This window comes from Giraffa tippelskirchi, chromosome 2 (assembly GCF_054371585.1).
Source record: "Giraffa tippelskirchi isolate mGirTip1 chromosome 2, T2T-mGirTip1v1.2.pri, whole genome shotgun sequence".
Taxonomy (NCBI): domain Eukaryota; kingdom Metazoa; phylum Chordata; class Mammalia; order Artiodactyla; family Giraffidae; genus Giraffa; species Giraffa tippelskirchi.
Window position 1 is genome coordinate 164,307,113 of NC_137276.1, and position 26,972 is coordinate 164,334,084.

The 26,972-nt window shown below is 49.8% G+C and overlaps 1 protein-coding gene and 1 long non-coding RNA gene across 34 annotated transcripts in view; one reads left to right on the plus strand and one right to left on the minus strand.

Moving 5' to 3' along the window:
* The first annotated feature begins 5,089 nt into the window (after positions 1-5,089).
* The window catches only part of TNK2 (tyrosine kinase non receptor 2), a 40,479-nt gene continuing 18,596 nt past the window's right edge, over positions 5,090-26,972 (plus strand). For 13 of the 33 annotated variants that reach the window (XR_014077271.1, XR_014077272.1, XM_081571579.1 and 10 more), the window contains exon 1: positions 23,161-23,617. Coding sequence is in view for 20 of the 33 variants with exons in the window: in XM_081571579.1 (XP_081427705.1) it covers positions 23,540-23,617 (78 nt within the window). In the remaining 13 variants the exon portion in view is untranslated. Of the gene's footprint in view, positions 5,828-19,359; positions 19,407-20,233; positions 20,349-20,723; positions 20,992-23,160; positions 23,618-23,749; positions 23,836-26,972 lie in introns of those variants that run through there. The other 20 variants (XM_081571588.1, XM_081571601.1, XM_081571607.1 and 17 more) reach the window with 14 other exon arrangements.
* LOC145538842 (uncharacterized) lies at positions 12,911-16,882 on the minus strand. Its single transcript, XR_014077274.1, has 2 exons — positions 16,667-16,882; positions 12,911-15,018 (listed from the first exon to the last, which is right to left on the minus strand). It is a non-coding gene; the product is annotated as an uncharacterized LOC145538842 (long non-coding RNA).

Here is a 26,972-nt window from a genome sequence, read left to right on the forward strand (position 1 = left end):
ATACAAAAAAGATCGTCATGACCCAGATAATCACGATGGTGTGATCACTCACCTAGAGCCAGACATCCTGGAATGTGAAGTCAAGTGGGCCTTAGAAAGCATCACTACGAACAAAGCTAGTGGAGGTGATGGAATTCCAGTTGAGCTATTTCAAATCCTGAAAGATGATGCTGTGAAAGTGCTGCACTCGATATGTCAGCAAATTTGGAAAACTCAGCAGTGGCCACAGGACTGGAAAAGGTCAGTTTTCATTCCAATCGCAAAGAAAGGCAATGCCAAAGAATGCTCAAACTACCGCACAATTGCATTCATCTCACACTCTAGTAAAGTAATGCCCAAAATTCTCCAAGCCAGGCTTCAGCAATACGTGAACTGTGAACTTCCAGATGTTCAAGCTGGTTTTAGAAAAGGCAGAGGAACCAGAGATCAAATTGCCAACATCTGTTGGATCATCGAAAAAGCAAGAGCGTTCCAGAAAAACATCTATTTCTGCTTTATTGACTATGCCAAAGCCTTTGACTGTGTGGATCACAATAAACTGTGGAAAGTTCTGAAAGAGATGGGAATACCAGACCACCTGACCTGCCTCTTGAGACACCTGTATGCAGGTCAGGAAGCAACAGTTAGAACTGGACATGGAACAACAGACTGGTTCCAAATAGGAAAAGGAGTATGTCAAGGCTGTATGTTGTTACCCTGCTTATTTAACTTATATGCAGAGTATATCATGGGAAGTGCCAGGCTAGATAAAGCACAAGCTGGAATCAAGATTGCTGGGAGAACTATCAATAACCTCAGATATGCAGATGACACCACCCTTATGGCAGAAAGTGAAGAGGAACTAAAAAGCCTCTCGATGAAAGTGAAAGAAGAGAGTGAAAAAGTTGGCTTAAAGCTCAACATTCAGAAAACTAAGATCATGGCATCCGGTCCCACCACTTCATGGGAAATAGATGGGGAAACAGTGTCAGACTTTATTTTGGGGGGCTCCAAAATCACTGCAGATGGTGACTTCAGCCCTGAAATTAAAAAACGCTTACTCCTTGGAAGGAAAATTATGACCAACCTAGATAGCATATTAAAAAGCAGAGACATAACTTTGCCAACAAAAGTGCATCTAGTCAAGGCTGTGGTTTTTCCAGTAGTCATGTATGGATGTGCAAGTTGGACTGTGAAGAAAGCTGAGTGCTGAAGAATTGAACTGTGGTGTTGGAGAAGACTCTTGAGAGTCCCTTGGACTGCAAAGAGATCCAACCAGTCCATCCTAAAGGAGATCAGCCCTCGGTATTCATTGGAAGGACTGATGTTGAAACTGAAACTCCAATACTTTGGCCACCTCATGCGAAGAGTTGACTCAATGGAAAAGACCCTGATGCTGGGAAGGATTGGGGGCAGGAGGAGAAGGGGACGACAGAGGCTGGATGGCATCACCGACTCAATGGACATGGGTTTGGGTGGACTCCGGGAGTTGGTGATGGACAGGGAGGCCTGGTGTGCTGCAATTCACGGGGTCACAAAGAGTTGGACATGACTGAGCGACTGAACTGAACTGAACTGAACTACATACTTGTGGGCAGCACACAGTTAACTTATTCCACCTGGTGGGAGTTTCATTATCTGCCAAACAGCTTAAAGGACATGGCTCAGGATATTTTCTATAGCCCTTGAGGAGGAACTAAAGGTTCTTGACTTTGTTTAATGGCTAAAGTATTATTGTTTTGTCTTGCTTGGCTGTTATGCTTTCTTTCTGCATTTTCTTACCACTCTGATTAAATTTATTTTTTTTGGGAACTTGGGGAAGGCCTAAGAGGCTAAAGTTTTTCTCCAAACAAGAGGCAGGCAGAAGACATGGTGGGGCAGGTTGGGGGGTCTATCCCGGGAAGGCCCCATAGAGTCCTGGTTGGTTACACTATCTGTGATGGACTCTAATCCATTCAATAGGTATTCTTGGCACCTACTGTATACTTGGCATTGTTCTAGGTGCCTGTGCCAGTCTGTTCCCAGGCAAAACTACCTGTTATTATGGAGTTTATATTGGGGTGGTGGCAAGATAGAGTTGTCAGAAAGTTAAAAGTAAATCATGAATATGAAGGGCATGCTTGAAGATTAATATAACAAAGTTTCTTTTAAAACTTACATTTGGGGGTACTTACGAATCCTGATTGTGGTGTTTCTTGATCTCAGTCCTGGGTATATACACTTTGTAAAACCCAAGTCTTTCCATTTCTCTGGATGCATATTATGCCTCAGTGAAAAGTTCAAAAATACTATATTCTGAGATTTTCTATTATTGTCTACTCATTTCAATAAAAAGCCAATTAAAACACTAAATTCAGTTCACCTACTATTAGGTTGCAACAGGAGTTTAAAAAAACATTGCTCTATTTTTAAAAACAAAACAGAACCAAAGAAAAACCTTCAGCCCAATAACTCTGCAGGCCACCACTCTTGGCTGAGCACCTGCTTACAGGTATGAGACAGGCTGCCTTCCTTGCCCTCCCGCTTACCCTGTGTGCAACCATCTCAAGCCTTCTTAAGGGCAGTGCCACAAGCCTCCCTCAAGCATCTCAGGCCGCCTCTGCTTAGAACTAGACCCGACAAGCCCTTCTCCCTGCAGAGTCATTCTGCTGTGGGCAGCTCTCTTTAGCTTCCAGTTCTGGGAAGAGACTGGCACAGGCACATAGGAGGGCTGGGGTTATCTCTGCAGCCACCTCCTGAATCTCCTGATCCTTGTGCTTCTAGCCTGTCTCATTTCCTCCATTATGGCGTCAGTCCCCTTGGGGGAAAGGAGACTCCCTGGCTACTAGTACCCGAGTCATCAGACAACGCAGAGAAGGAGACACCCTCTGAGACAATTCCCATCACAGCCCCCACTGCTCAGCGTGGTGGTGGGGACAGCCCAGGAGTTGGGACTGGGCAGGATAGAGGTGGGGATCAGGAGACCTCTTTTCTGTGAGCCTAACGGTCCAGATAACCCTGCACTAGGGACATCAGAGGCATGGGTCTGGCCCCTGAGAGCAACTGGAGGGGAGATGGAAGAATGGGGGAGTTGGGCTCCCCTAAGAGAATCACTCAGCAGGACCATCAGTATGTAGGTGCTTTGACCTCTTGCCTTGTTTAAATTTGAGCTTGATTTATCAGCAGAAAAACTTGCTCCAAATCAGTTGTTTGCATCTACTGATCCCCAAACCTAGTCAGACCTGATGCTTCCCAAAGTTCCTGGGTTTGGTGTTGCTCTGTTGTGCCTTAGTGGTTCAGAGCAGACTTGGGAGTCAGAAAACTGGATTTGAATCCTGGCTTCACACTACCAGCTGTTGCTTAATTGTGTACAGCCTCATTTCTATCACCTGTGGCGTCCTGGATGCCCTACACCCTGTCTCGGCCCAGGTTGGGTGCATTCACCTTCCTGCTCTGTGGCCCTGGCTCCATGGCAAAGGGCAAACCTTACAGACACTGGTATCGAATGATTTAGTAGAAAGTTGTCCTGCTCACCTCACAGGGCAAGATGCCATGACCCAAATCCACCCAGTCCAGCCCCCCATAGCCGTCTAGAACCCACCCCTTCTCATTGCCCCACTGTCCTCAGACCAGAGCCTTTGGGCCCAATGCCGGAGAATAGGCGCGCAGAGACAGCTTTACAGAGTTCTCTGCTGTCTGATCCTTGGGACAGTTCTGTCTGGAGTTGTTTGATTACTATACGCATTTTATAGATGAAGTACAGTCAGTAACAGAGCCAATTGCCCTAAGTCTTCGGGTTCTAAGCCTCACCCTCCAAGGCTGCCTGGGGCTGGGTTAGGCAGGCTGCACTGTCCCTGGGAGAAAGAGCTCTGAATTTTCTCCTCCTTTCGAGGTGCAGGCCCAAGAGAGAGCAGTGGAGGAGGGAAGAAGGTCCCCTTTGCCTGGAGCTCTTTCTGCTTGTACTCCCCCAGCAAGAAGGGTCACAGGCCTGAGCCCAGCTCCCCCTTAGACCCAGGGAAAGGGTCAAGGCAGTCCAGTTTGGCCTCTGGGCTGCTGCTGAGAGATTAGGATAGAGTCCCTCTCTGCAGTCAAATACTCACTGGATTGGGACCTTGGAAACTTCCCAATTCAGTCTCTTCATTTTAGAAACGAAGCAACTGAAGCCAGAGGGAAGTGATTTTTTGTTGTTGTTGTTGTTTTACACTACATGTTAAGTCGGGGGAGCGGCTGAACTGCTGCTTAGAATTCGAGGCTCCTGTTTCAATGCTCCTGCACTGGGCCCTGTTGACTACACTGGCTCAGTGTGAACTCTCTACCTTCTGCTTCACGTCTTCTCCCTTCGGCTCCACCAGAAGGCGCAAGCAGCTCCTCTGCTGGGAAGAAGAAGGGGGTGTGGTAGCCGGTTTGAAGGAAGAGGGAGAGGGAGGAGTAAGTAGGACCGGGCCCCTTAAAGGGGCGGGTCAATCCCGCCGGGCCCCGCCCCCCTGGGGCGGCGCAGGCGCAGGCGGGCTCCAGGAACTCCGGCGGGAGGGCGGGCGCTCCTGGCTCTGGGGCCGGCGCGCTGGGCCGCAGCACCTGCGGGGGCCGGCGCAGGGCGCGGCGCCCGGCGGGCGGACCTCGACGTCCAGGAGCGAGGGCGGGGAGCCGGGACCGGCACGGGGGACGGAGCGGGAGGGGACGCTACCCCGCAGCCCCCTCCCCCGGGGGACGGGGCGGAAGCAGCCGGGCGGGGGGCGGTGTGAGCGGGCGCCGAGGACAGCACCATCTGGAGGGGCGGGACCGCGCGGCCTCTGGGGGGCAGGCGAGTGCGTTGGGCAGTGCCGGCTGGGGGCCCCAGGCGGGGAGTCGTGCAGGAAGAGCGCGGCGGGCTCAGCCCAGGGCTGCCGGAGCAGCAGCCGCAGCGGGTCGGGGTTCTCAGCTGGGGCCCGCAGCAGCTCCGCGGGCTGAAGCTCGGCGTGGAGGAGCAAGGGGGCGTGGGTCCGGCGGTGCAGGAGGAGGGCGGGGTGGGCCCGGGGGTGCAGGAGCGGGGTGGCCGAGGCCACGAGCCCAGTCTGGGGGTGGTGTGGGGGCCGCCGGACGGCGCGGACTGGAGGCGCCCGCTGCCGTGGACTGGCTCCGCGGGCTGGCCGGTGGTGCAGGAGGAGGGGCTGGGGCCCCGCAAGCAGCACCAGGAGAAAGGGGAAGGCAGCCCCGCAGTGCAGGAGCTGGGGGAGGCCCGCACCGGGGTGCAGGAACAGGGGGAGGGGAGCCCACGCCGGCTGCTGCAGCAGCCCGAGCAGCTGTCCGAGCTCGGGGAGGGCTCTTGGGAGCGCAGAGACGAGCTCGAAAGTTCCGGAGAGCAGTACTGGGAGAGCTGCGGGCACCTCAGACGGGAGGCGGTGGTCCTGGGAGCGGTCCCGGCCCGTCGCAAGAGACTCGAACTGCTGGGGAGGGCCCGGCCAGTGGGGCCCCGGGGGCCTGAGGGAGAGGGACGTCTGGGGGTGCAGGAAGCGAATTGGCTGCCTGGGGTACAGGAGGGACAGGTGGTGCGGGCTGTGCAGGAAACATACCTGGACGGGAAGGGGTCCCAGGAGGGGGAGGGGCCCCCTGAGGGGCACAGGATCCGGAGGCGCAGGCGGAGGAGGAGGTGGTAACCCACGGGCCGGCTGCTCGGCACCAAGGCCGGGCGGGGCCGGGCCGGGGTCGAGGTGAGCGCAGAATGTAGGGGTTTGGGGAGAGGGGAGCGAAGAGCACCGCGAACCTGGGGGCGTTGGAAACCACTACCCGGTAGCAAGCAGTGTCCTGCTGGGTCCTTTTCTGCCACCTTTTCTGTCCCTCAACTGGGACATCATAGAAGCAGTGTCTGCAGTGAGCCAGTGGAAGGCAGCAGGTAAGGAAGCCCAGTTCTGTTCTCAATTGGAATTGATGTGTTTGGAAGGAGGGGGCTGCAGTTATCTCAGGAGAGCGTGGTCTCCGAACTGCCTTTTTTTCATTCCCCGTGTTTAAACCTGGAGAGGACCCAAGCAGTGCTGTTTTCAACGGCAAGGCAAGGCCCCTCCCCCAAGCACTGTTTGTGCCAACTGGAGTGATGGGACATATCCTTAGAGTCTAGACTGGCGGTGAGACTGTCTGGGCGGCTGCCAGGCCTGGGCAGAAGGAAGAGAGGGGTACCCCTAGGGTGAGGTTGCAGAGGAAGTAATCAGCCCCCCCCCCAGCCAACTACCGGTGGAGGTAGGGGTGCTTCGTGCCCTAGCTGGGGTGGTGCAGTCAGCACAGGCTGCCTCACGTCCTCAAATCACATTCCAAATAAGGGAAGGGGCAACATTGCAAGGACAGGACCTTATCTTGTAACTGTAGCCACGTGAGCTGAGATGAGTGTGGCAACCAGTGACTTGGGCACGAGCCTGACCTGCTCCCGCCACACCTTCTTGTCACATTTGATTAATAGTGAGGGCCCAGAGCCAAGGATAAATAGTGGGCAGGAGAGTGGAGAGCCACTGGCGAGGCCCTGTCTCCGTGTGGGCTCTCAGGACCCCAGTCTGAAAATGAGGGAGAGGAGGGGTATCTGCATCGCTGGACTCCGGGCATCCTGTGTGGCGCAGACCTCAGCCCCGCCCCAAGGAGGTGGACAGATGAGTAGCTGAGCTGTGGCATCCTGAGTCCTGTACCAGCCAGGGCCAGCTTCCAGCCCAGCTTAGAGGTAGGGCTTGCAGAGGTGGGGGCTAAATTTGGCTTCCTCTTGACTCCCTCATGGTCTGGGTGCCAGGCTGTTCATTTCTGCCCCATAGGGACTTGGTTGTTCATCTGTGGGCCTCATCCTCTTAGGGATGTTCATCTCTTACCTGGCACTGTGTGGGTTCTTGCTTCTCTAGCCCTCAGGCAGAGATGGGTGCAAAATTGCTGCCTATCTCAGGACCGTTGCCAAGACCCATCTCTGCCCCAGCCCAGGGAGTGGCTCTGAGTCAGATGGTCCCAAGAACCCCTGTCCCAACCGGACTGGGTGGAGATAGTCCTTTTCTGTCAGGCATGGGGAGTGGTGGTGGCGTCCTCGGCAGGCAGCTGCTGGGACTCCGCTGGAGGAGCCGGTTAGCCTTCTCCCCGTGCAAACCCAAACTTGACTGTCAGCTTCATCCCACGCCTGCCTGTCATCCTGCCACCACAAACACTCAGGCACCGGAAGTTCAGCTGCTGTGTCCAAGGTGTCTGGCTTTTTTGGGATGGCCAGACTGGTTCTGGCTCCCTGGTTTCAGTGGAGAGAATTGTTCTAAACACAAACACACAAGCGCACACCTTTACCCTTTTTCAGGTTGATGCTTGAATTTGTGGTAGATGAGGAGAAAGAGGACTTTGGCAGATCTGGGTTTAAACCATTTACTAGCTGTGTAACCCTCTGAGGCAAGATAATGTCTCTGGGCTTCAGTTTGCTCCTCTATGAGGTGGGCTCCTGTTTTCCCAACAGTGTCCTCAGTGCAGAGGGCTCAGACCCTTTGCCAGCCTAGCATCCACCTTCCTAGGAGCCATGGGAGTGGACATTAGGTAGGAGGGGTTGGCGCTCCCAGACCTTTTCCTGTGTCCCTGAAGTCCATGATTATTTCCCTGCCCTGTGTTTTATTCTGGAAGATGAAGTGCTTTTTCATTTTTAATAACAGCTTTATTGAGGAACATATTTATTGAAACATTTTTAAAACATAATTTAATAAGTTTTAACATATGTATATACCTGTGAAACTACCACCACAATCAAGATAACGAACATACCCATTATTTCCAAACTCCCCCAAAAAAGTTTTTTGTGCCCCTTTGTAATCCATTCATCCCACCCCTCTTTTGCCATCCCCCTTCCCTAGGTAACAGTGGTCTGCTTTCTGTCACTACACATTAGTTAACATTACCTAAAATTTATGTAAATGGAGTCATACAGTATTTTTGTTTGTTTGTTTAAGCTTGGCTTTCTTTAAGTTAGCATAATTATTTGGAGATTCATCCACGTTCTTGTGTGTATCAATTGTTTATTCCTTTTTATTGCTGAGTAGTATTCCATTGTATGTGCATACCATAGTCTCTTTATCCATTAACCTCCTGATGGGTTGTTTTCAATTTTCAGTTATTACAGTAAAACTATTATGAACATTTGTATAAGTCTTTGTATGGACATATACTTTTATTTCTCTTGGATAAATCCTTAGGACTGGAATAGTTGGAGCATACGGTAGATGTACATTTCATTTTTTGACTGAGTGCCAGGCTGCTTTCCAGAGTGGTTGTACCATTTTACATCCCCACCAACTGTGTATGAAAGTTCTAGTTTGCTACTTTGTCAGCATTTGTCAGTCTCTTTAAATTTGGACACACTAATAGGTCTGTAATGGTATCTCGTTTTGGTTTTAATTTGCATTTATGTAATGACTAATGTTGAGCATTTTTTCATGTGCTTATTTGCCATCTGTTTATCTTTGGTGATGTGTCTGTTCAAATTGTTTACCCATTTTTTAATTGTGTGTGTGTGTTTTTTTTTTCCGTACTAAGTTTTGGGAGTTCTTTTGTATTCTGGATTCAAGCCTGTTATGGGATATGTGATTTGAAAATATTTTCTTCCAAGCTTTGATTTGCATTTTGATTCTCCTAACTGTGTCTTTCAAAGAGCTGAAGTTTTAAATTTTAATGAACTTCAATTTACCAATGTGTTCTCTTATGGATTTTGCTTTTGGTGTCTTAAGAACTCTCTGCCTAACCGAAACCATGATGGTTTTCTCATATAACTTTTATAGGTATGGATTTTACATTTAGGTCTATGGTCTATTTGGGTTTAATTCTTGGGTTAGTATATGGTGCAGGGTGTTCAGTTTTTTGCATGTGGGGGTCCAATTGTTCATCAGAATTTTTTGAATAGACTTGTTTCTCCATGGAGTTGTCTTGTACCTTTATTGAAAATCAGTTGTGTATGTGTAGATCTAATTGTGAATTTTGGCTTATTGCATTGATCTAACTTTTCTATTTTTATCCCAGGACCCCATTATCTTGATCACTAGATTTTATTGTAAGTCTTGAAATCACGGAAAGATCTTGAACTCCGTTCTTCCTTTTCAGAATTGCTGTAGTTATTCTAGGTTTGTTGCACATTTGTATTTTAGAACCATTTGTTAATTTCTACAAAATAGCCTGCTGGAATTGCACTGACTCTGTAGACCAATTTGGGGAGAATTGATATCTTAGAATATTGAACCTGACCCATGCACAATGTGTACCTCTGTATTTATTTAGATTTTTAAGAATCTCACCAATGTTTTGTAGTTTACAGTGTACAAACCTTTTAAATCTTTTGTCAGATATATCCTTAAGTATTGCATATTTTTGATGTTGTTATAAATGGTATTTTTAATGGAATTCAGCATTTTGTTTAAAAATTTACCTACCTTAATTGTGGTAAAATATACACAACAGAGAATTTACCACGTTAACCATTTTTAAGTGTATAGTTCAGTAGGATTAGGTACATTTATGTTGTTGTGCAACCATTGCTGTCATCCATCTCCAGAACTTTTTTTATCTTGCAAAACTGAAACTCTATACCTATTAAACAACCTCTGTATTCCTCCTACCTCAGCCCCTGGCAATCGCATTCTACTTTCTGTCTCTGTGAATTTGACTACTCTAAATACCTCATATGGTATTTGTCCTTTTGTGACTGGCTTTTTTGACTTATCATAATGTATTCGAGGTTAATCCATGTTGTAGCATGTGTCAGAATTTCTTTTTTTTTTTTTTAAGCCTGAATAGTCATCCATTGTATGACTATATTACATACCATTTATTCATCAATCGATGATTGCTACAACCTTTTGCTATTGCCAACAATGTTGGTGTAAGATGGTGTTGCTTTTTAAATTTCAATTTCCAATTTTTTACTTTTGAATATTATATCCTCATATCCTCCCACCTTGCTAAACAGACTTAGCTTTTTTGTAGCTTCCATTGGATTTTATACATAGACTGTCATGTCATCTGCTAGCACAGGCAGTTTTACTTCTTCCTTTCTGATCTTTATGTCTGTTATTTCTTTTTCTTGCCCAATTGCACTGGCTAATCCTCTGGTATAATATTAAATGGAAGATTAGATATGTTGTTCCTGATCTTCAGGGGAAAGTGTTCAGTATTTCACCATTATGAATAGTTAAAGTTTTTCATGTATGATCTTTATCAGTTTGAAGAAGCTCCCTTCTATTCTTATTTTACTGGGATTTTTAATAGAAAATCCATAGAAATGGATGTTTGATTTTCTCAAATGTCTTTTTCTGTGTTTATCAAAATGAACATAGGATTTTCTTTTTTAGTTAATGTGTTGAATTGTAATGCATTCAGTTCAGTTCAGTCGCTCAGTCGTGTCTGATTCTGCGACCACGTGAACCGCAGCACACTGGGCCTCCCTGTCCATCGCCAACTCCTGGAGTCCACCCAAACCCATGTCCATTGAGTCGGTGATGCCATCCAGCCATCTCATCCTCTGTCATCCGCTTCTCCTCCTGCCCTCAATCTTTCCCAGCATCAAAGTCTTTTCAAATGAGTCAGCTCTTTGCATCAGGTGGCCAAAGTATTGCATTAATTTTTTCAAATGCTCAATCAACCTTGCATTCCTGAGACAAACTCCATTGGGTCATGATTATTATTCTTTCTATTGTTGAATTCTGTTTTCTAAAGAATTTGTTAAGATTTTTTGCATCTGTTTTTATGAGGATAGTTTTCTTTCCTTGTAATGCCTGCAGGATTCATGATATACGTCTTTAATTTATTATAGTCTGCCTTCAAGTGATGTAAGAACCGTAAAATATTACATTTTCACTTTTTCCTTCCTTTATACAATTATTATCAAAAATTTTATTTATGCTTGTGACAACCTCCACGCAACAATGGTAAAATTTTTGTTTAAACAGTTAATTTATCTTTTAAAGTATTTTGAACAGTAAGAAAAATATGTTAACTATTTAACCATGTAGTTGTCATTTCCAGTGCTATTCATTTCTTCGCATAAATCTATGTTTCTATATTGGAGAAGGAAGTGGCAACCCAATCCAGTATTCTTGCCTAGGAAAACCCCTGGATAGAGGAGCCTGGTGGGCAACAGTCCATGGGGTTGCAAAGAGTTGGACATGACTGAGCAACTTTCACACATACGTTTCTATATGGTATTATTTTTCTTCTGTTTGAAGGATTTCTTTTAACGTTTATTGTAGTGCAGGTCTGCTGGTGTTGAATTCTTTCAGCTTTTATATATTTAGTTTATTTAGTCTTTATTTTAAAAAGATATTTTCAGTGGAATAGAATTCTAAATCACTAGTTTTAATGATATAGTGCCTCTGTCCTCTCATTTCCATTGTTTTCTGCAAGAAATTTGTTGTCATCTTTGTTCCCTGTATGTAGCATGTCTACTTTCCTCTTCCCAACTACTTTTTGAGATGTTATCACTGACTTTGAGCAATTTGGTTATAATGTGCAATGATATAGTTTTCTTCTTGTGTCTTGTGTTTGAGTCATTGAGCTTCTTGAATCTGTGGGCTTTTAGTTCCCTCTTCTGTAGCCTGGAAACTCAACTATAGGGCTGACTTCCTCTGTTTCCTGTCTCCTAGGTATCACTGGTCTTTGTATCTTTATATACGGTGTCTTCAAAACCATTTTGTATATTTTGTCCATTTTTCTGTTGTTTCTGTCAGGAGGGTAAGTCTGATCTATATTGTTCTGTCTTGGCCAAAGATGGGGATTTTACTTTAATTCTCTCATTACCACTCTCTACTCTTCCCATCTTCCAGTCCATCCACTCTGGATGTATCTCATTTTTTCTTCAATCTGCTATTCATTGTTTATGTTAGGATGTACTAAACCATGACTTTTCCTTTCCTGCACACTTTTTTGTTTTTCCTGGAGTTGACTTTTCTTGTTTGTTTAGTTTTCTATGTACCTTTCAGTTAGACTCTCCTCTAGCTGTCTAAATTTCTCAGGATGTCAATTCTGTTAAGAATTCTATCAAATTCGCCTTTCTGAAGAAGTCTCTTTCAGACCTTGTGCTCTGACGGCATGGATTAATTGCCCTCTTATCACTGATGCTTAGCTGTCCTCCTGGGCTCTCCCTTTCAGTATCCTGGGCATTTCCATCACTGCCTTTCTGTGTTGCATTTCCCATTTCCTATCTTCCCCTTTGTTGGTTTATTCTCTAGTTTGGTATAGCACATCGTTCAATAGCTTCCCAAGAGGAGGGTGAAAGAGTGGTAGATTATTCTGAGACCTTGCCAGTCTGATACTCAAGTCACTTAATTAGCTGAATATAGAGATCTAGGCTGGAAATGGGCTTCCCTGATAGCTCAGTTGGTAAAGAATCTGCCTGTAATGCAGGACACCCCGGTTCGATTCCTGGGTTCGGAAGATTCGCTGAAGAAGTAATAGGCTACCCACTCCAGTATTCTTGGGCTTTCCTTGTGGCTCAGCTGGTAAAGAATCCGCCTGCAATTCGGGAGACCTGGGTTCAATCCCTGGGTTGGGAAGATCCCCTGGAGAAGGGAAAGGCTACCCACTCCAGTATTCTGGCCTGAAGAATTCCATGGACTGTATAGTCCATGGGGTCGCATACAGTCCATGGGGTTGCAAAGAGTTGTACACGACTGAGTGACTTTCACTTTCAGGCTGGCAGTTGCTCTGGATGGAATCTTAAGAACATTGCTCGTAAGTTCCAGAGTTAACATTGATGTCTAAAGTCATTCCCAATCCTTGTCTTGTCCTCTTGCCCAGAAGTTTATAGTGTCTTTTCTTCATCTCCAATATTCTTTAATTATGTAGCTTTGGTGTGGACTTTTGCTCTCCATTGTGGCAATTCCCTGTACTTTTTCCTCCATCCCTTCTGTTGTGATTTTAGCAATTTTGATTGCAGAAAATGTCTGTTGATGTTCTTTTATCCCATGGCATGGATGAGATAGACAGAAAACTGCTAAATTCACCTTAAGTTTTAATAGAAACATTGGAAGAATGGGATAGGATTTTTGGCTAGGGAAATATCCCTGTTTCACTAAAAAAAAAAAAAAACAACAAAAAACACTTTTTTTTTTAAAAAAGGACTTAATTTTCTAACATTTAAGGCTCAGATTTTTTTTAATTAGAAAAATTAAGATAAGTGTGTGGATCTAAGGAAGAAATTTTCAGAATAAATTTCTTGGAAATTTAGTAGAATGATTTTTCCATCCACTGATATTAATAGGATTTAGTGTTAAGAATTATCATCTGTATAGTAAGTAGTCCCGTAAACTGGTGCTCATGGCCATGATGAGAAGGGCCTTCTGAGAGTGGTCAAGGTCAGTGGGGGAGAATATTTGAAAATATTTGAAATGACTGTTCTGGCCAGGACCAATGATTGGCACAATTACAGGCTTTCTCTAGAGCAGCAGTTCTTAACCCCAGTCTGGATTCATCTGAAGAGACTTAAAGATATGGTGCCTAAATCTCACTTAGACCAAGTTTAGAATCTCAGTGGGTGGGACACATACATTTACACATTCCTACCCCCCAGGTGATTTTTTAATACACAGCTAGTGCAGAGAACCACTGCTCCAGAGTTTAGCAGAGACCCTTGCTTCTTAGAGTGTAGACTAAGGACCAGCACATTATCACTGGGAGCTTGTTAGAAATGCAGAACTTAGGCCCTACCCCATATCTGTGGAATCTGAATCTGCATTTTAACAAGATTCCTCAGGTGATCTGTATGGGCATTAAAGTTTGTGAAACAGTACCTCAATTATTTATTCAACAAATAGATTTGCAAATAGATCTATTGAACAAATTTATAAGCACCTACTGCAGGGCAAGACTTTGCTGGGAGGGGTGGTGATGGGTCTGTTGAATTTTTTATGTCTCCTGTCCTGTTTGTAATTTTTTATTCCCCTTGTTTAAAAAAAAAATAATATCCTCTTCTTGTTTTGTATAAGAAGACAAGATAAAACATCTTGTCTCTCTCAGGATGTTAATGAGCATTTTCTGTCAGAAATTTTCTTCTCTTGTGTAGTCTGTTTCTTCTCAGTTCCTTTTTTCTGTGTTTTACTTTCTTCCATGTTAGAGGCTTTGCTTGGGTGTCTGAACATTTTTTTGTCGTCTGCTCTTGACTACAGGCACTGGGTGGTCTTGTTGACAGAGCTTCTTTGTATGGTGACCTGGCTGGACAGTTTGAGGGGGATCCCAATGTTGGTTTCTTTGTATCTTTCTCACCTGATCAGAGTCCCCAGAAAGGATACCCCAGTTTTCTGCTAGGAGATGGAGGCCTGGCTCCATGTTGCTGGAGGGAATGGAGAAGGGGAACTAGAATCGCCATATCTGTGTGTGCTTTCCTTTTTAGGGCCATGGCACCCGGTTCTCAGCCAAACCTGCTGTGGCAGTCAGAGACTGTAGTTTACCTCTGAAGGAAAGTCCCGATTTTGCTGGGTGGTACCAGGGCAGCCATGCAGTGGCTTTGTATTGGGGAGGGAGTCCAGAGGGGTCTTACTGCTTCTTAAACAGCTTTTAACTAATCCTGTGTATTTTTAGCACTTCTCTCTGTCTCCTGTTCTTCTAGAGGTTTCTGGGGCTGCTAGTACTCAGGTCTTCTGAGGATTCTGTGGAGGGCAGTCAGGCACTTTTCACCCTGAGATGGGGGATTTTCTCAGGTCTGCTCTCCGTAGCCACTGGCTCATCTGCTTTCTGGCTTCTAAAGCTTTGTTGTGGTTTTTCTCCTCTACTCTTCTTCCTGTCCTGAGGGACTTTTGCCATTCAGAAAGTTTATCTTTTGACAGTAGCCGCCTCAGTAGGGTTTTGGGAAGAAGTGGAATTCCGTGCATATGTGCCATGTGTCTTTTGCTGAAACCTCTGTTCCCTCTTTAAACTTCCTCGCAGGATCCATGAATTCATTCAGTTAAATATAAACAAATAGGATTCCAGTCCTGCCCTCCATGAGCCCCAATCCTCCAACCAAGCTGTTTAGTGTCCGGTTGTATATGGACTGAATTCTGGTTCACCTGTTACTCCCTGCGTGACCCTGGTCATGTCCCCAGAGCCTCAGTTTCCTCATCTGTAAAACTGGGATAATGTAGGGTAGTAAGGGGGAAGGTTATTCAGGCAATGAAAAATAAAAGCTTTTAGTAAAGAACTTGCATGCAGTTTCTTTTTGAGGACCCGGGTTGTGACTTCTCCTTCATACTCCCCCAAACCTAGCACAGGGTGAGCACATAGTGGGTATGTGGTGAGTGACTGAAGGAGGCGGTGTTGAGAAGTTTGGTCTAGGCCCTCCTTCAGCATCTCTAGGTTCTGGGAGCCACTTCTGCTGGAGGTGAGAACTTCAGGTTCTTCCTGTCTCTGCCTGTCGCCTGGATGCTGTGTCTCCTGTTGAGGCAGGTTCTCCTCCCAGGCCCCAGCCTTGGCAAGGCTGCCCCTTCATGGCTAGAAGGGAATCACCATTGCTCTGAACTGCTGATCTCCCCTGGCTCGTAGGGATCCAGTCCCTGTGACAACTTCTAAGGCACCTGAGACCTGGCATGGCCCTTCCCTTTCAGGGTCTCAGTTTCTTTATGGCTTAAGTGGGTGGGATTTAAGGTATCTTAAAATACTTTGTAGTCCCTGACGTTTCTCTCACTCTCACCTTGGGACTCCTCCTCTCCCTGTTCAGCAGTCCACCCTGCACTGGATATTCCTAGTTCCTGGGGTTCTGGTGTGGACACGGTCCCAGGGGGATGAGCAGTCCCGCTCTCAGAGTAAATGCTTTCCAGTTCACAGCTCTGGCTTCATTCTCCACCCCACCTCCAGGCCCCAACAATAGGCCCCTTCAGCTCTAGGCTCTTGCTGAGGGGTGGGGGTGGGGTGAGGCTTGAGCCGGACCAGCCCTGGAAGAGCTCTGGGAGTGGCTGGCTGCTGGGAGCCGGACTCCATCCTTCGTCTCTTCCCGGGAGCCTGTACTTCTGGGCCTTGGTACTGTGATGATGCTTGGGCCAGAGGGCGCTGAGAGGCAGCTCACTGCAGTGCTCTGCATCCCAGCCCTGGCACTCAGGTGTGTGTGCTGCGCGTGTGCAAGTGACCCAGACAGTTGCTGGAATTTACCCACTGACACATGCGGGTGATGTTTATATGCGGGGGAGGGATGCTTCAGGAATGTGTCAGGACTCTCAATGAGTCCTCTCTCCCGGCATCAGGGTTGGCACACCAGTCTTCAACTAGGGGAGCATGAAACAGCTACAAAATACTTTCAAGACCAAATTGATAGCTGTGGGGAGGTGTTGGGCTTAGCCTGGGTCTCTGTTGTGGTGTTTAGTCAGCTTCTTTCCTTTGCTTTCTGAAAGTTACGCTTCCCTCTCTGTTGGAGTCAAAGGAGAGGAGGCACAGGAGGGTCCCTGTACCTGGTGTGTCTGTCCCGACTTCCACACCCTGCCTTCCCACCCTCTCACTCCCTTGTCCCTGTCCTTTCTCTCTCTTTGAGGCTGGGATGCCTGACAAACCAGACCTCCTTCCCATCAGTCAACCTTGTGGCATCCTGTACTCCAGCTCTCCCTCCCTCAACATCTCCATCCAGTCTGATGAGAAGGCAGCCTTCAGTCAAAACTCCACCCTGTCTTGAGGGACTGCCGTGCTGTCCCCGGGGCTGAAGTAGCTTTGTGGGAGCAAAGTAGCTTAGTAGTTCTGGGACATGGGTAACTGTAATGAGATTGGTAGCCCCTCTTCCCACAAAGGTACTTACTTTTCTGGATTAGAAATAATGACGGGGGGTGGGGGTGAGGGGGGAGCAGAGCAAAGCCAGAGCCAACGAGGGCAACCAGGCTTATTCCTGGTATTCACTGGATGTAAGGTGGCACCAGCTCACTGGAATAGAGACAGGTCCATCACAGTGTCCATCACAAAGGCTTGAGGTCCTTTTCAGTGAACTCTCTTGACCAGGTGCCTTGCCAGATTCTTCCTTCAAGGTGACAGATATAAACAGATGGTTATTTTACAATGTACAAACCACAAGAGAGGTACATATGTAGGGCTCCCTCAATAGAATTTTATATTAATACAGAGTGGTACAGAAACAGTAACCCTTAAAGGATCAGAACATGATGGATAATTAAAAAATTTTTTTCATTCTTTTGACTTTTCCACATGTACTATTATGTGATATGCCACTTTGTTTTCAAATATACTTTAACAAGATAACATAGGAACCATTGTAAACAAACAATAACCATTTGGGGAATAGGAAATAGGAATTTACAAAGGAGGTGATGTTTTAGCTAGGTCTTGAGGGATGTGTAGGAGTTCATGACGTAGACAGTAAATCGCAAAGCAGAGAGCGCAAAGACATTAAGCTCCAGGAAAGGCTATTTGATTTGGTTGGAGTATGGAGACATTTGAAGGAAATGGTAAAAGAGGTGGAGGTGGACAAATATACAAGAGGTGGATTGCGAAGGGCCTTGTAGTTGGCTCAGTGAGGAGTTACAGAAGGATGTAAGCAGGAAAGGAGCTTCAGCTCTGTGTTCAGAGGACGGTATAACAGTAGGGAACTATGTGCCAGATGCTGTGCTAAGTGTGCTGTTCGTGATCTCACTGAGTTTGCACTTGATGAAGGAGGCACTGTTTATTTCCATTTTACAGATAAGGAAATTGAGGCTTAGAGGTTGTCATTTGCCCAGATGATTAGAGAGTGATACAACCAAGATTTCAGTTCAGGTTCTTTCTGACTCTTGTCCCAGTGAGATTGATGGGAGGAAGAATGATGAGGCAGAGAGCAGATTTTATGGTCTGCCCCGTGGGGGAGTAGGGAGTTATGGTCAGGGAGCCCAGGGTGAGGTTTCCAGCCTAGGTGGCTGGTGTTGGCTTATGACATTTTCAGTCTGGATACAGGAGCACATGGTAGCTCAGTTTAAGGTGGGGTAGGCTGAGCTCAGTGTGGACACGTGTGGTACCCATACATCCCCCTGGCGGAGCCAGCTGGACATGTCTGGAAACACAGGTCTAGAGCTTCAGGAGCTCAGGAATGCACATAGGGCTAATAGGAGCCCTGGGAGGAGAGGAGGTGACCTCCTCTGCCCCCTAGGTACGGAGAGAAGGAAGGGAGAGTTTCAAAGTCTTAGGAAATACCAGCAGTTAAGGAGAAGGATCAGAGAAGGCAATGGCAACCCATTCCAGTACTCTTGCCTGGAAAATCCCATGACGGAGGAGCCTGGTAGGCTGCAGTCCATGGGGTCGCTAAGAGTCAGGCACGACTGAGCGACTTCACTATCACTTTTCACTTTCATGCAGTGGAGAAGGCAATGGCACCCCACTCCAGTGTTCTTGCCTGGAGAATCTCAGGGACAGGGGAGCCTGGTGGGCTGCCATCTATGGGGTCGCACAGAGTCGGACACAACTGAAGCGACTTAGCAGCAGCAAGGAGAAGGGTGAAGAACCTTCAGGGTTAGTTAGACTCAAGGCCTGTGGGCCCAGCAGAGCTGGCAAATATGCCTCAGCCTTGACTGTCGCAGGACCTCAGCTGCCAAGCTCCCCTGGAAGGGAGTGGGTCGCTGTGTCCTGGAGATGGAGAGGGTGTGGACAGCCATGTTGTGTGTCTGAATCACCCTCTTCTCTCCCTTGGCCTGTGGCCAGCCTCCTCCCAGACCAGTGTGATTTCAGACCTGGGATGACCTGAAGGAGTGAGGTTTCCTGGTGCAGTTCCTCTGGGATGAAGTCCCATGGGGAACCAGCCTGGCCCTGGTCCAGAAGCTTAGGCCCTGCACACAGAGGGGTGAGTTGAAGTTGACTGGACTTGGTGGGGCTAGCATGTGGAGGCAAGATAATCCTCAGGTCGGAAGAAGAGCCATAACCTACCCCCCCATCCCCCTCCCCGCTTTCTCCTCTTCTATATGTTATCGTCCCTCCAGGGCCTGGAGAAGAGGGAGGGCGGAGGTGGGAGAGGGCTGGCCTGGAGGTGGGGTTGGCATATATTCCCGAGAATACGGTAGATTGTTTTGGAAAAATCCTCTGGCCGGAAATTACATGTCACGTCTGCTCCTCAGTGTGGATTTGTCACTCAACTGATGATGTAGGAGAGCCTGGGGGAGGGGAGTGGACAGCAGAGGCAGGCTGGTTCCTGGCCATTATCGGCTCCCTTTGGAGATAAGGGGCCAAGTTGTTGATCACAGGGTGTACCTGTGGCGTGGATTCCCCAAACCCGAGAGGCAGTTTGCATCTTGTGGATGTCTTGTAATAGGATGGCATTAGGAGGCAAGAGATTTAGGAAGGGAGGAGGTAGGGAGAAAGCAGGAAGGGGGAATGATTTAGATCCAACCCTTTATCCAACCTGGAGAAGGGATGCGTGGGCATCTTTTTCAACCTCTCTCTCTCCACAGTCTCCTGAGTTTGGGTTCCTGCCGCTGTTCCCAAAACCAATTTCTGCCTTCTGGAGCTCTGGAGACCTGCAGTAGGAGCAGAGGAGCTTCTGCCTAGAATAAGCACCCTGCCTGGTAGGGTCGCTTCCCTGGTGGCTCAGCGGTTAAGAATCTGCCTGCAATGCGGGAGACCCCCATTCGATCTCTGGGTCAGAAAGACCCCCTGGAGAAGGGAATGGCAACCCACTCCAGTATTCTTGCCTGGAGAATCTCATGGACAGAGGAGCCTGGTGGGCTACCATCCATGGGGTCGCAAAGAGTCGGACACAACTGAGTGAATAACAACACACACCCTGGCAGGGTCATCCCCTGTACCAACATGCTTCATGGTGGAGAAGGAACTTTTGAAGACAGTGAGCCTTATGGGAACTCACTTGGTGCCCACTTGGAGTCTCTTTCCTCAGTGTTGACGTGGTGTGTGTTGATGTCTCAGCGTTTCCCTCCTCCTCCGCCCCAAACCCCAAAGGGGTGAGGGTGCCTTGAGCTCAGCCCTAAATAGCTGGTGCTGAGGAGTCAGTGGATGCTTCACGTGCCATCATAATGAGAGGGTGTGCATGTGGCACCTTGGGGCCCTCCGGGCTCGAGGGAGAGGAAGAACCTCTGCAGTGGGCCTTCCTCCATTGGCAGTGTCCTCATCGTGGCACTGGGGGGACGGCCCCACTGGACTCCTGTTGGAGCAGCTCCTCCAGCAGGGAGTGTGGGTACTGGCACTCTTCTGAGGCCAGAGAGGTCAGCCCCAGTACTCTTCCCAGCCTTGAAGCTCTGAGCTCCCTGGCGCTCGGCCAGCACAGTCTTGGGGCGGGATGGGGGAGGAACGGCGGCGGGGAGAAGTCAAGGCCGGGAGACGAGGCGGGGGCTGTGGGGGCCTGCGGTCTCCTTCCCAGTGCGGATGCCGGGGGCGTGGCTTCCATAGCCTGCGAGGAGTGGGCTGGGCAGGTTAGCTCCGAGTGCGGAGCGGCAGTGCGGAGGCGGCGGTGCACTGCGGAGCCTGCCAGGTGGGCGCGTTCTTGGAGCCAGGTAGAAGATGGGCTGGAAGGAGAGGTTTCAGGCCCCAAGGTCTAGAGGGAGGGGTCTCGGGTTGAGTCAGGATAGGGGCTCTTGGATGGAACACCCCCCCCTTAATGGAGTATGGGGGTCCTTGAATTCCCAGGACCTGATCTGTGGCTCTGGGGTCCTGGAGGCGGCCAGGGGCTGAGGGGAGCTGTGGGTCTGTGGTCAGTAAAGGTGCGGACCCACACGTGGCTCTCTGGGCCGGGGCAGGAGGGCAGCTGGTGGCGCTGCTCTGCGGAGAGGTGGCTCCTTGGAATGGAGGCTGGGCATGGGATTGGGGGAAGGGCAGCCGCAGGCACAGCGGGAGAGGCCGCTAACCAACCTGCTCTGCTCGGGCTGCAGGTGGCAGATGTGGGGCGTATGTGGGGCAGAGGACCCGGCCTTCCCCTCCTGAGGTGCGATAACGGCCCCTGCCCTCCTTCTGAAGGATGCTGGAGGCCCGGCCCCTCAGGACGCAGGGCAGTGACGCTGCCGGTGCGCTGGAGCGGCAGGGGGCTGCGGGAAGGCTCTGCTCCCCTCTCTGCCCCGAAAGCCGAAAGCTGGGAGTTTGGATTTCATGGGGGAGAGATCTGCATATCAGCGCCTGACTGGGGCTGAGGAGGAACCGCAGGTAAAGGGGCAGCCAGATAGCCGGGACCCTGTCGTCTGCTGGTGGGCTGAGGACAGCCTGTCAGGAGTGAGGGGTATCTATGCTTCTGGGCCCCAGGACAGATCCTGAGGGCTAGGAGGCTGGGTGAAGAAGGGTGGTGTGTTTGTGTGTGGGGTAGGATGGGGAAAGTCAGTGGTGATAAATTCCTGTTGCTGACATCTGCTTCAGTGTCTCTGAGTCCTTAGGATCCAATTAAGCTGCCCTTTGGGCTTGCCTTAGTGCTGCACGGGAGCACTGGAAGCACTGCCAGGATATGGATTTAGTCTTTCACGGACACAGAGTCCGTGTGCCTGGACATTCCCTCTTACTGGCTTTATGAATCTGCATATTAAGCCAAGTGTCCCTGTTTGCTTTGGAAAATATGATCAGGGTGTTTATGGGTCTGCCTCCCTTACCCTTGGAGATCAACTACTTTCTCTCATGGCCAATAGAGGGCAGTCACTGACAGGACAAAGCTAGGGAAGAAGGGTGCTGTTTTCCAAGGCTAGGAGAAAGGGGTCCAGAGCTGGTCTGAGCTCTGACCCCCTGACCACGCTTTGCTTTGCTTCACAGTCTCCTACAGCTGGATTGCTGAGTAAGCTGTTGAGGCTTGTTCTTACCTGATGTGCAAGGGGAGAATCAGGCCTGGGGTTCCAGTGAGTTTGGGACTCATCCTTCTGGGTGGTTGTAATTTTTAATTTGGCCCTTCCAACCCAGCAGTTCCCCCAACTTTCGACAGAGGGAGTGATCCTGCTTAAATTGTCCCCGTTAAGTCAGGTGCCTGGGTCTCCTTCAGAGTGGTGCTTGGTGGGAGGTAGGTAATAGGCTTCTCTGTGCTGTGGGCATTGTGTGCCAGAGTTTAGGAGAAAGTTAGCTCCAGTGTGACCGTGACCTGACCTCGTCTTGTCCGTTAGCTGTGATTCCATTCTAAAACTGGTGATTCACTGGGGCCCAGGAGAGGCTGCACCTGGCTGGCATCATAAGTGTTGGGTGGTGGGGGATGAGAGGGGGATGGGAAAGAGGGACTGATTGCTGGGGGTGTCCCATTCCCCCCCTGCCTTGGGTCAGATCAGGAAATGTCTGTCCCTTCAAGCACCTCCTTGCCAGGAAGGTCAAGCATTGAGAGAGAGGCCCTAGGAAGAGCCTGAGATGCTGACTCCCCAAAACTCTCACCCCAGCTGCCTATTCCACCGGCCAGCTGGGGTTCCCAGAGCTGGTGGCCAGCTGGAGAGGGACAAGAGAACAGTGTGCAAGAAACAGGGGCTCCCTGGGCATGCATGGCTGAGGGTGGGGGCTGAGGGAGCCTGAGAGAACTTCCTGCAGCTGTCAGGTGTGTCTGGGGGCTGTAGTGAGGGGGGTGTAAGAGCAGCTGGCGCCCTTGAGGAGGGCCAGAGGGATCAATTGTCAGCCCTAGGAACATGGGGGGCCCAGGGGGGTTGATGGAGTGACGCAGTTCCCTCTAGCTGTGGCTGTTGTCCCTGTGTGTAGGTGCTGTTCAGGAGACATCTTATAGCCTGGAATCCTATAGTTTTGGGGTGGAGCCATTGCAGGGTTTAGGGGCTTATTTGTTTGTTTTGAGGGGGCTTTGGATCTTGGCCAGCTGGTCTGGGGAGGAAGCATCCTGGGTGATGTGCGTAACAGACAAGGGAACCCCAGGGGAGGAGTGGAGATTCCTCACCAACCCCCCCACCCCACCCACCCTTGGCTGGACTGCCCCACTCTGGCAGGATGCCAGACTCCTATTTCCGTCGGGCACCAGGGTAACAGGGCCACATTAGGGCCTGAGCCAGGAGACGCCCAGCCAAGGCTGGGGCTGGGAGATGGGGGAGGGTCTCGGAAGGGTCTGCATGCAAGGTCCAGGACTGACTTTCTGGTGTCCAGGCCCCCTCACTAGCCCTCAGAGCCCCACACAAGCACATATGGGGGCCTCTTTGTATATTGCTGTTTGATTGACATGGCCCCCACCCTAAAATCCCAGGAGTTGTCTGCGACTATGGGGGCTGGGGTGGAAGCCAGAGACAGGGGGCCTTGTGTATGTGGAGGTGGGGGGGCAGCGCGGGCGGCTGGGAGGAAGAGTCCCCCCATTCCCGCCGCCTTCTTGGCAGTGATTCAGAAAGGTCCTTTTTCAGCCAGTGTCAGAGCTGCTCAGCTGGGGAGGGAGGGAGGCGGAGGGAGGGCGGGCAGTCGGGTGGCGGAGCCCGGGAGTAGGGCTGAGCTGTGACCACTGCACTGGAGAGAAGACAGAGAGACAGGACAGAGGACCCAGGCTACAGCCACCCCAGAGAAGAACTAACTCACTCCTACCGGGCTGGCCAGCTGTGGAAACAGCTGTAGAGTAGAGCAAAGGGGACCACCCTATTTTTCTACTGCATTCACTGCTCCTGGTGTGGGCTCTGGGGCAGACCTCTGGCCAACCTCCCTTTTGGGCAGTACCTGCAATTCAGGAGCTGAGACCACTGCCCCCCACCCCCCGCCACTTCTCGGGCCAGAGCCCCGGTAACCTGGTCAGGGTGGGTCCGGCTCCGTGGAGATGCCAGCAGCTCGTCGGTTCCCGGGCCTCGAGCTCTCGTTCCCTCTTCTAGCCAGACTCCGGCGGAGACTGTACACAGTGAGTCGGGGACTGGGGGCGGGAGTGGACAGCCGGGACTGAATCAGCTCGTCAGAGCCAGCCTTGCGCTAAGGGCCAGAGAGCAGGACGGGGCGGGCTTGACAGGGGCTCAGGGCCTCTCTGCTCCGGCGGCTGTGTTCTTGGTGACGAGTGTGTCAGAAAAGTGTTGTGTGGGCAGTGTGTGTGCCAGCCACGAGAGCTACACGTGTCAGACACAGGTGTGTAGACTGGGCTGTGCTGGGGGAAGCAAAGACACGGGCTGGTGGCGGGGTGGGGGGGGGACTTGTCCAGGGTCACCCTGGGCTGGGTGGTAGAGACAGGGCTGGGACCCTGGCTGCGTTCTTCTTTTCCCTGGGATCCCAGTGGTCTCTGCCGTCTTCCCACACATGCCCCCCCACACAGAGCAGCCCTGTTCCCAGGGTTGGGGAGCAGGGAGATTTGTTAGCTGGTATTTCAGGAAAAAGGAACAGGCCGGACTGTGCTTTCTCAGAGACTTCTTCAGGGGAGGGGCCCCTGGGTCTCCCCCAGCCCCGACCACACAGGGCAGGGCTTTGAGCTGTTCTCAGGAGTGGCTGCCTCCTACCCCCAGGAGTGTCGAGTCGAGGGGCCTGGAGCACTGGGACTTGGGGACTGGGGAGGACGCGGTGAGGGTCTTCAGAACACCTGCTCTGGTGGCCAGCCTCATCTTAGGCTGCCGTGTAGGGGGTGGGATCACTCTGCTCCAGGGACCGGGTAGTGATGATGGAGGCGCGATCTGGCCCCGTCTGGTCACTCCACAGAGAGACACTGCCTGGGTTAGTGATTTTCACAGGGGTCTTTTGGGGCTTTCTTCTGGAAAGCGGTGGTGCCCTGCTCTCTTAAGTCCATACCCCCTTGTTTGTAATGGATGGCTTTGTTGAGGATAAGTGAGTTAATCAGCAAAGTGCTTAGAACTGTGCCCAGCATCTCTGGTTAACAGTAGTTGAAGTGTTAGTTATTTTTACTTTTCTTAAATAAAATTAATAGAAATACAACCTGTTTATTCTCTGTGTGTGCGCACGTGCCTGTGTGTGTAGTCAGTCAACATAATGCCTCCTGTAATATAAAGGAAAACTGAAAGGAAATCAGTTGTAACATCTCATATATTCTAATATGTGAGTGCAATAGGACAATTATGAAGCAGTCAGATGCTAAGACCTCAAGTAGAACCGGCATGGAGGCAAAGGTGTTGTCAGGCAAGTGCTGACAGAGGAGACATTTGAAATAGCAAGGATGGGCTGTCTTCAGTGTCCTCTTTGTGAATGGTGGACAACTTCTCAGCTCCGAACAAAGCAAAAAGCCAGTTTCTCCTCAGTTTACCCAGCAGTTCCATTCTAGGAAAATTTAGTCTATGTTAAAGTTGCAAAAACACTTTCTTGTTCATGTGTAAAATGGAATTTGATTCTCTGTTCAGATGATTATAAATAAGTTTTTCATCTACATAAATTAAGTTGTATGGGATTTGGGACAGTATGAAAATCCCAGCCACCCACTCACTGCCACTAGTGGTCCCCAACATATTGACAGCCAGACATATTCTCTAGGGGGCTACCCAGCCTTCCTGAGAACCATGCGGGCGAACGGTTAGGGCTTAAAGTTTGGAAACCCCCTCCTGGCCACCGCCTTGGTGGAGGAGCCAGGGCTTGAACTGAGGGCATCTCGTTTCTGTCCGTGGCTCTTTGTAGTGCCCGGGGCAGCCTGGGAAAGTCTGAGCTCCTGGCACTGGGCTGGCAGCTCTGCTGGGAACTGTGGGGGCAGGAGGCTCGCCCTGGGCCCGGGCTGTGAGCGCCTGCTCTCCCAGCGTGACCTGGGAGGAGAGCTGGGGTCACAAGGCTGCCTCCCAGTGGGGAGGAGGGGGTCTCGGGGCAGCTAGCCTTTTCCCTGGTGCCTGTCTTCTTCAGCGGGGATTGAACACAGTCAGGGGCGGGCCAAGCCCTCAACTCTGAGGGAGTCTCACTCAGACCAGGATGGTTTTGGCGTCGGATGAATCAGGCTGCCTGGCTTTGAGGGTTCCACTGGCCTCGTTCTCTGGGCCCCAGGGAGTGTAGGTCAGAGCCCACTCCCTGGTGGCCCCTTGCCCGACCGTGACCTGCACGTAGTTTTGTTTGGCCAGCACAGTGTACACACGTGCTTGCGTGTGTATATTTCAAACTTGAATTAGTTGACATAGTTCAAAAGTCAGGAGAAAGATCTAATGTCAAGTGTAAACAAGGAACAGAATGGTGTGGGTAATGGGTGAGTATGTGTGTGGGGGGAAAACAAGTCTGGAAGAATGGGTAAAAGTCATTAACGCAGCTGACTTTGGGGAGGGGGGTGAGGTGGCCATGCAGTAGGCGGGGATGAGACTTTATTATGGCTTCTGTGTGCCTTTTGGTGTTTTACATGTACCTATATTACCTTTTCAAAAAATTTTTTTAAAGATATTTATTTGGCTGTGTCGGGTCTTAGTTGCTGCACGTGGGATTTTCGTTGCAGTTCACAGGCTTCTCTCTAGTTGTGGCTTAGCTGCCCCGCGGCATGTGGGATCTTAGTTCCCTGATCAGGGTTCGACCCCGAGTCCCCTGCCTTGGAAGGTGGATTCTTAACCACTGGACCACCAGCAAAGTCCCTCAAACTTTTTTTAATGGTGAGATTTCATTCATAGATTCCGACTTCCGGTATTTCTTTTAAAAATTGAAAAGCTTTGACACCACTGAGCCACGGTCTGTTGTGACAACTGTTGACTGTAGCTGAGCCACGCTGCCTGCCTGGGCTGCGGCTGCAAGCCCTCCCCGGCCTCCACCCCTCTTTCCCTCCGATCTCCTGTGGTTCTGCGTGGTGCCTGGGGAGTGGTTTTTGGGCCAGAGGAGAGGCTCCTACAGTGTCAGGCATTGGGAGGAACATGCTAGAGCTCATCTAGTCCCTGGGGGTCCCTCAGATCTGCGGAGCTCATGGATGGGTCTCAAGGGACACTGCACCCCCCCCAAACTTTTTTAATTAGAACATTAGGAATAAGAATATATGTATTTTCCTGGAGACACAATCAATATTTTCATCAGATTCTTATAGAGCTTGTGATGCCAGGAGAGTCGAAGAGCCAGTGGGGAACCAGAGGACAGAGTTTGATCTCAGGTCACTCGACCACAGGTGACAGATTTAGGGAGTAAGACCCTGACTCTAGGGCCTGGGTCATGTCCCAGATACCCCGATTCTACCCCTGTTGCCATAGGAAGCAGGACGTGGCTGTAGGCTCTTACGTGCAGCTGTTTTGGGGAGCAGGACTGGGGTTTGAGTCCTTCCCCGCAGCACACAGTAGGATGTGGGTGAGCCCAGGGCAGTAGCAGGGCCGCATGTTCCC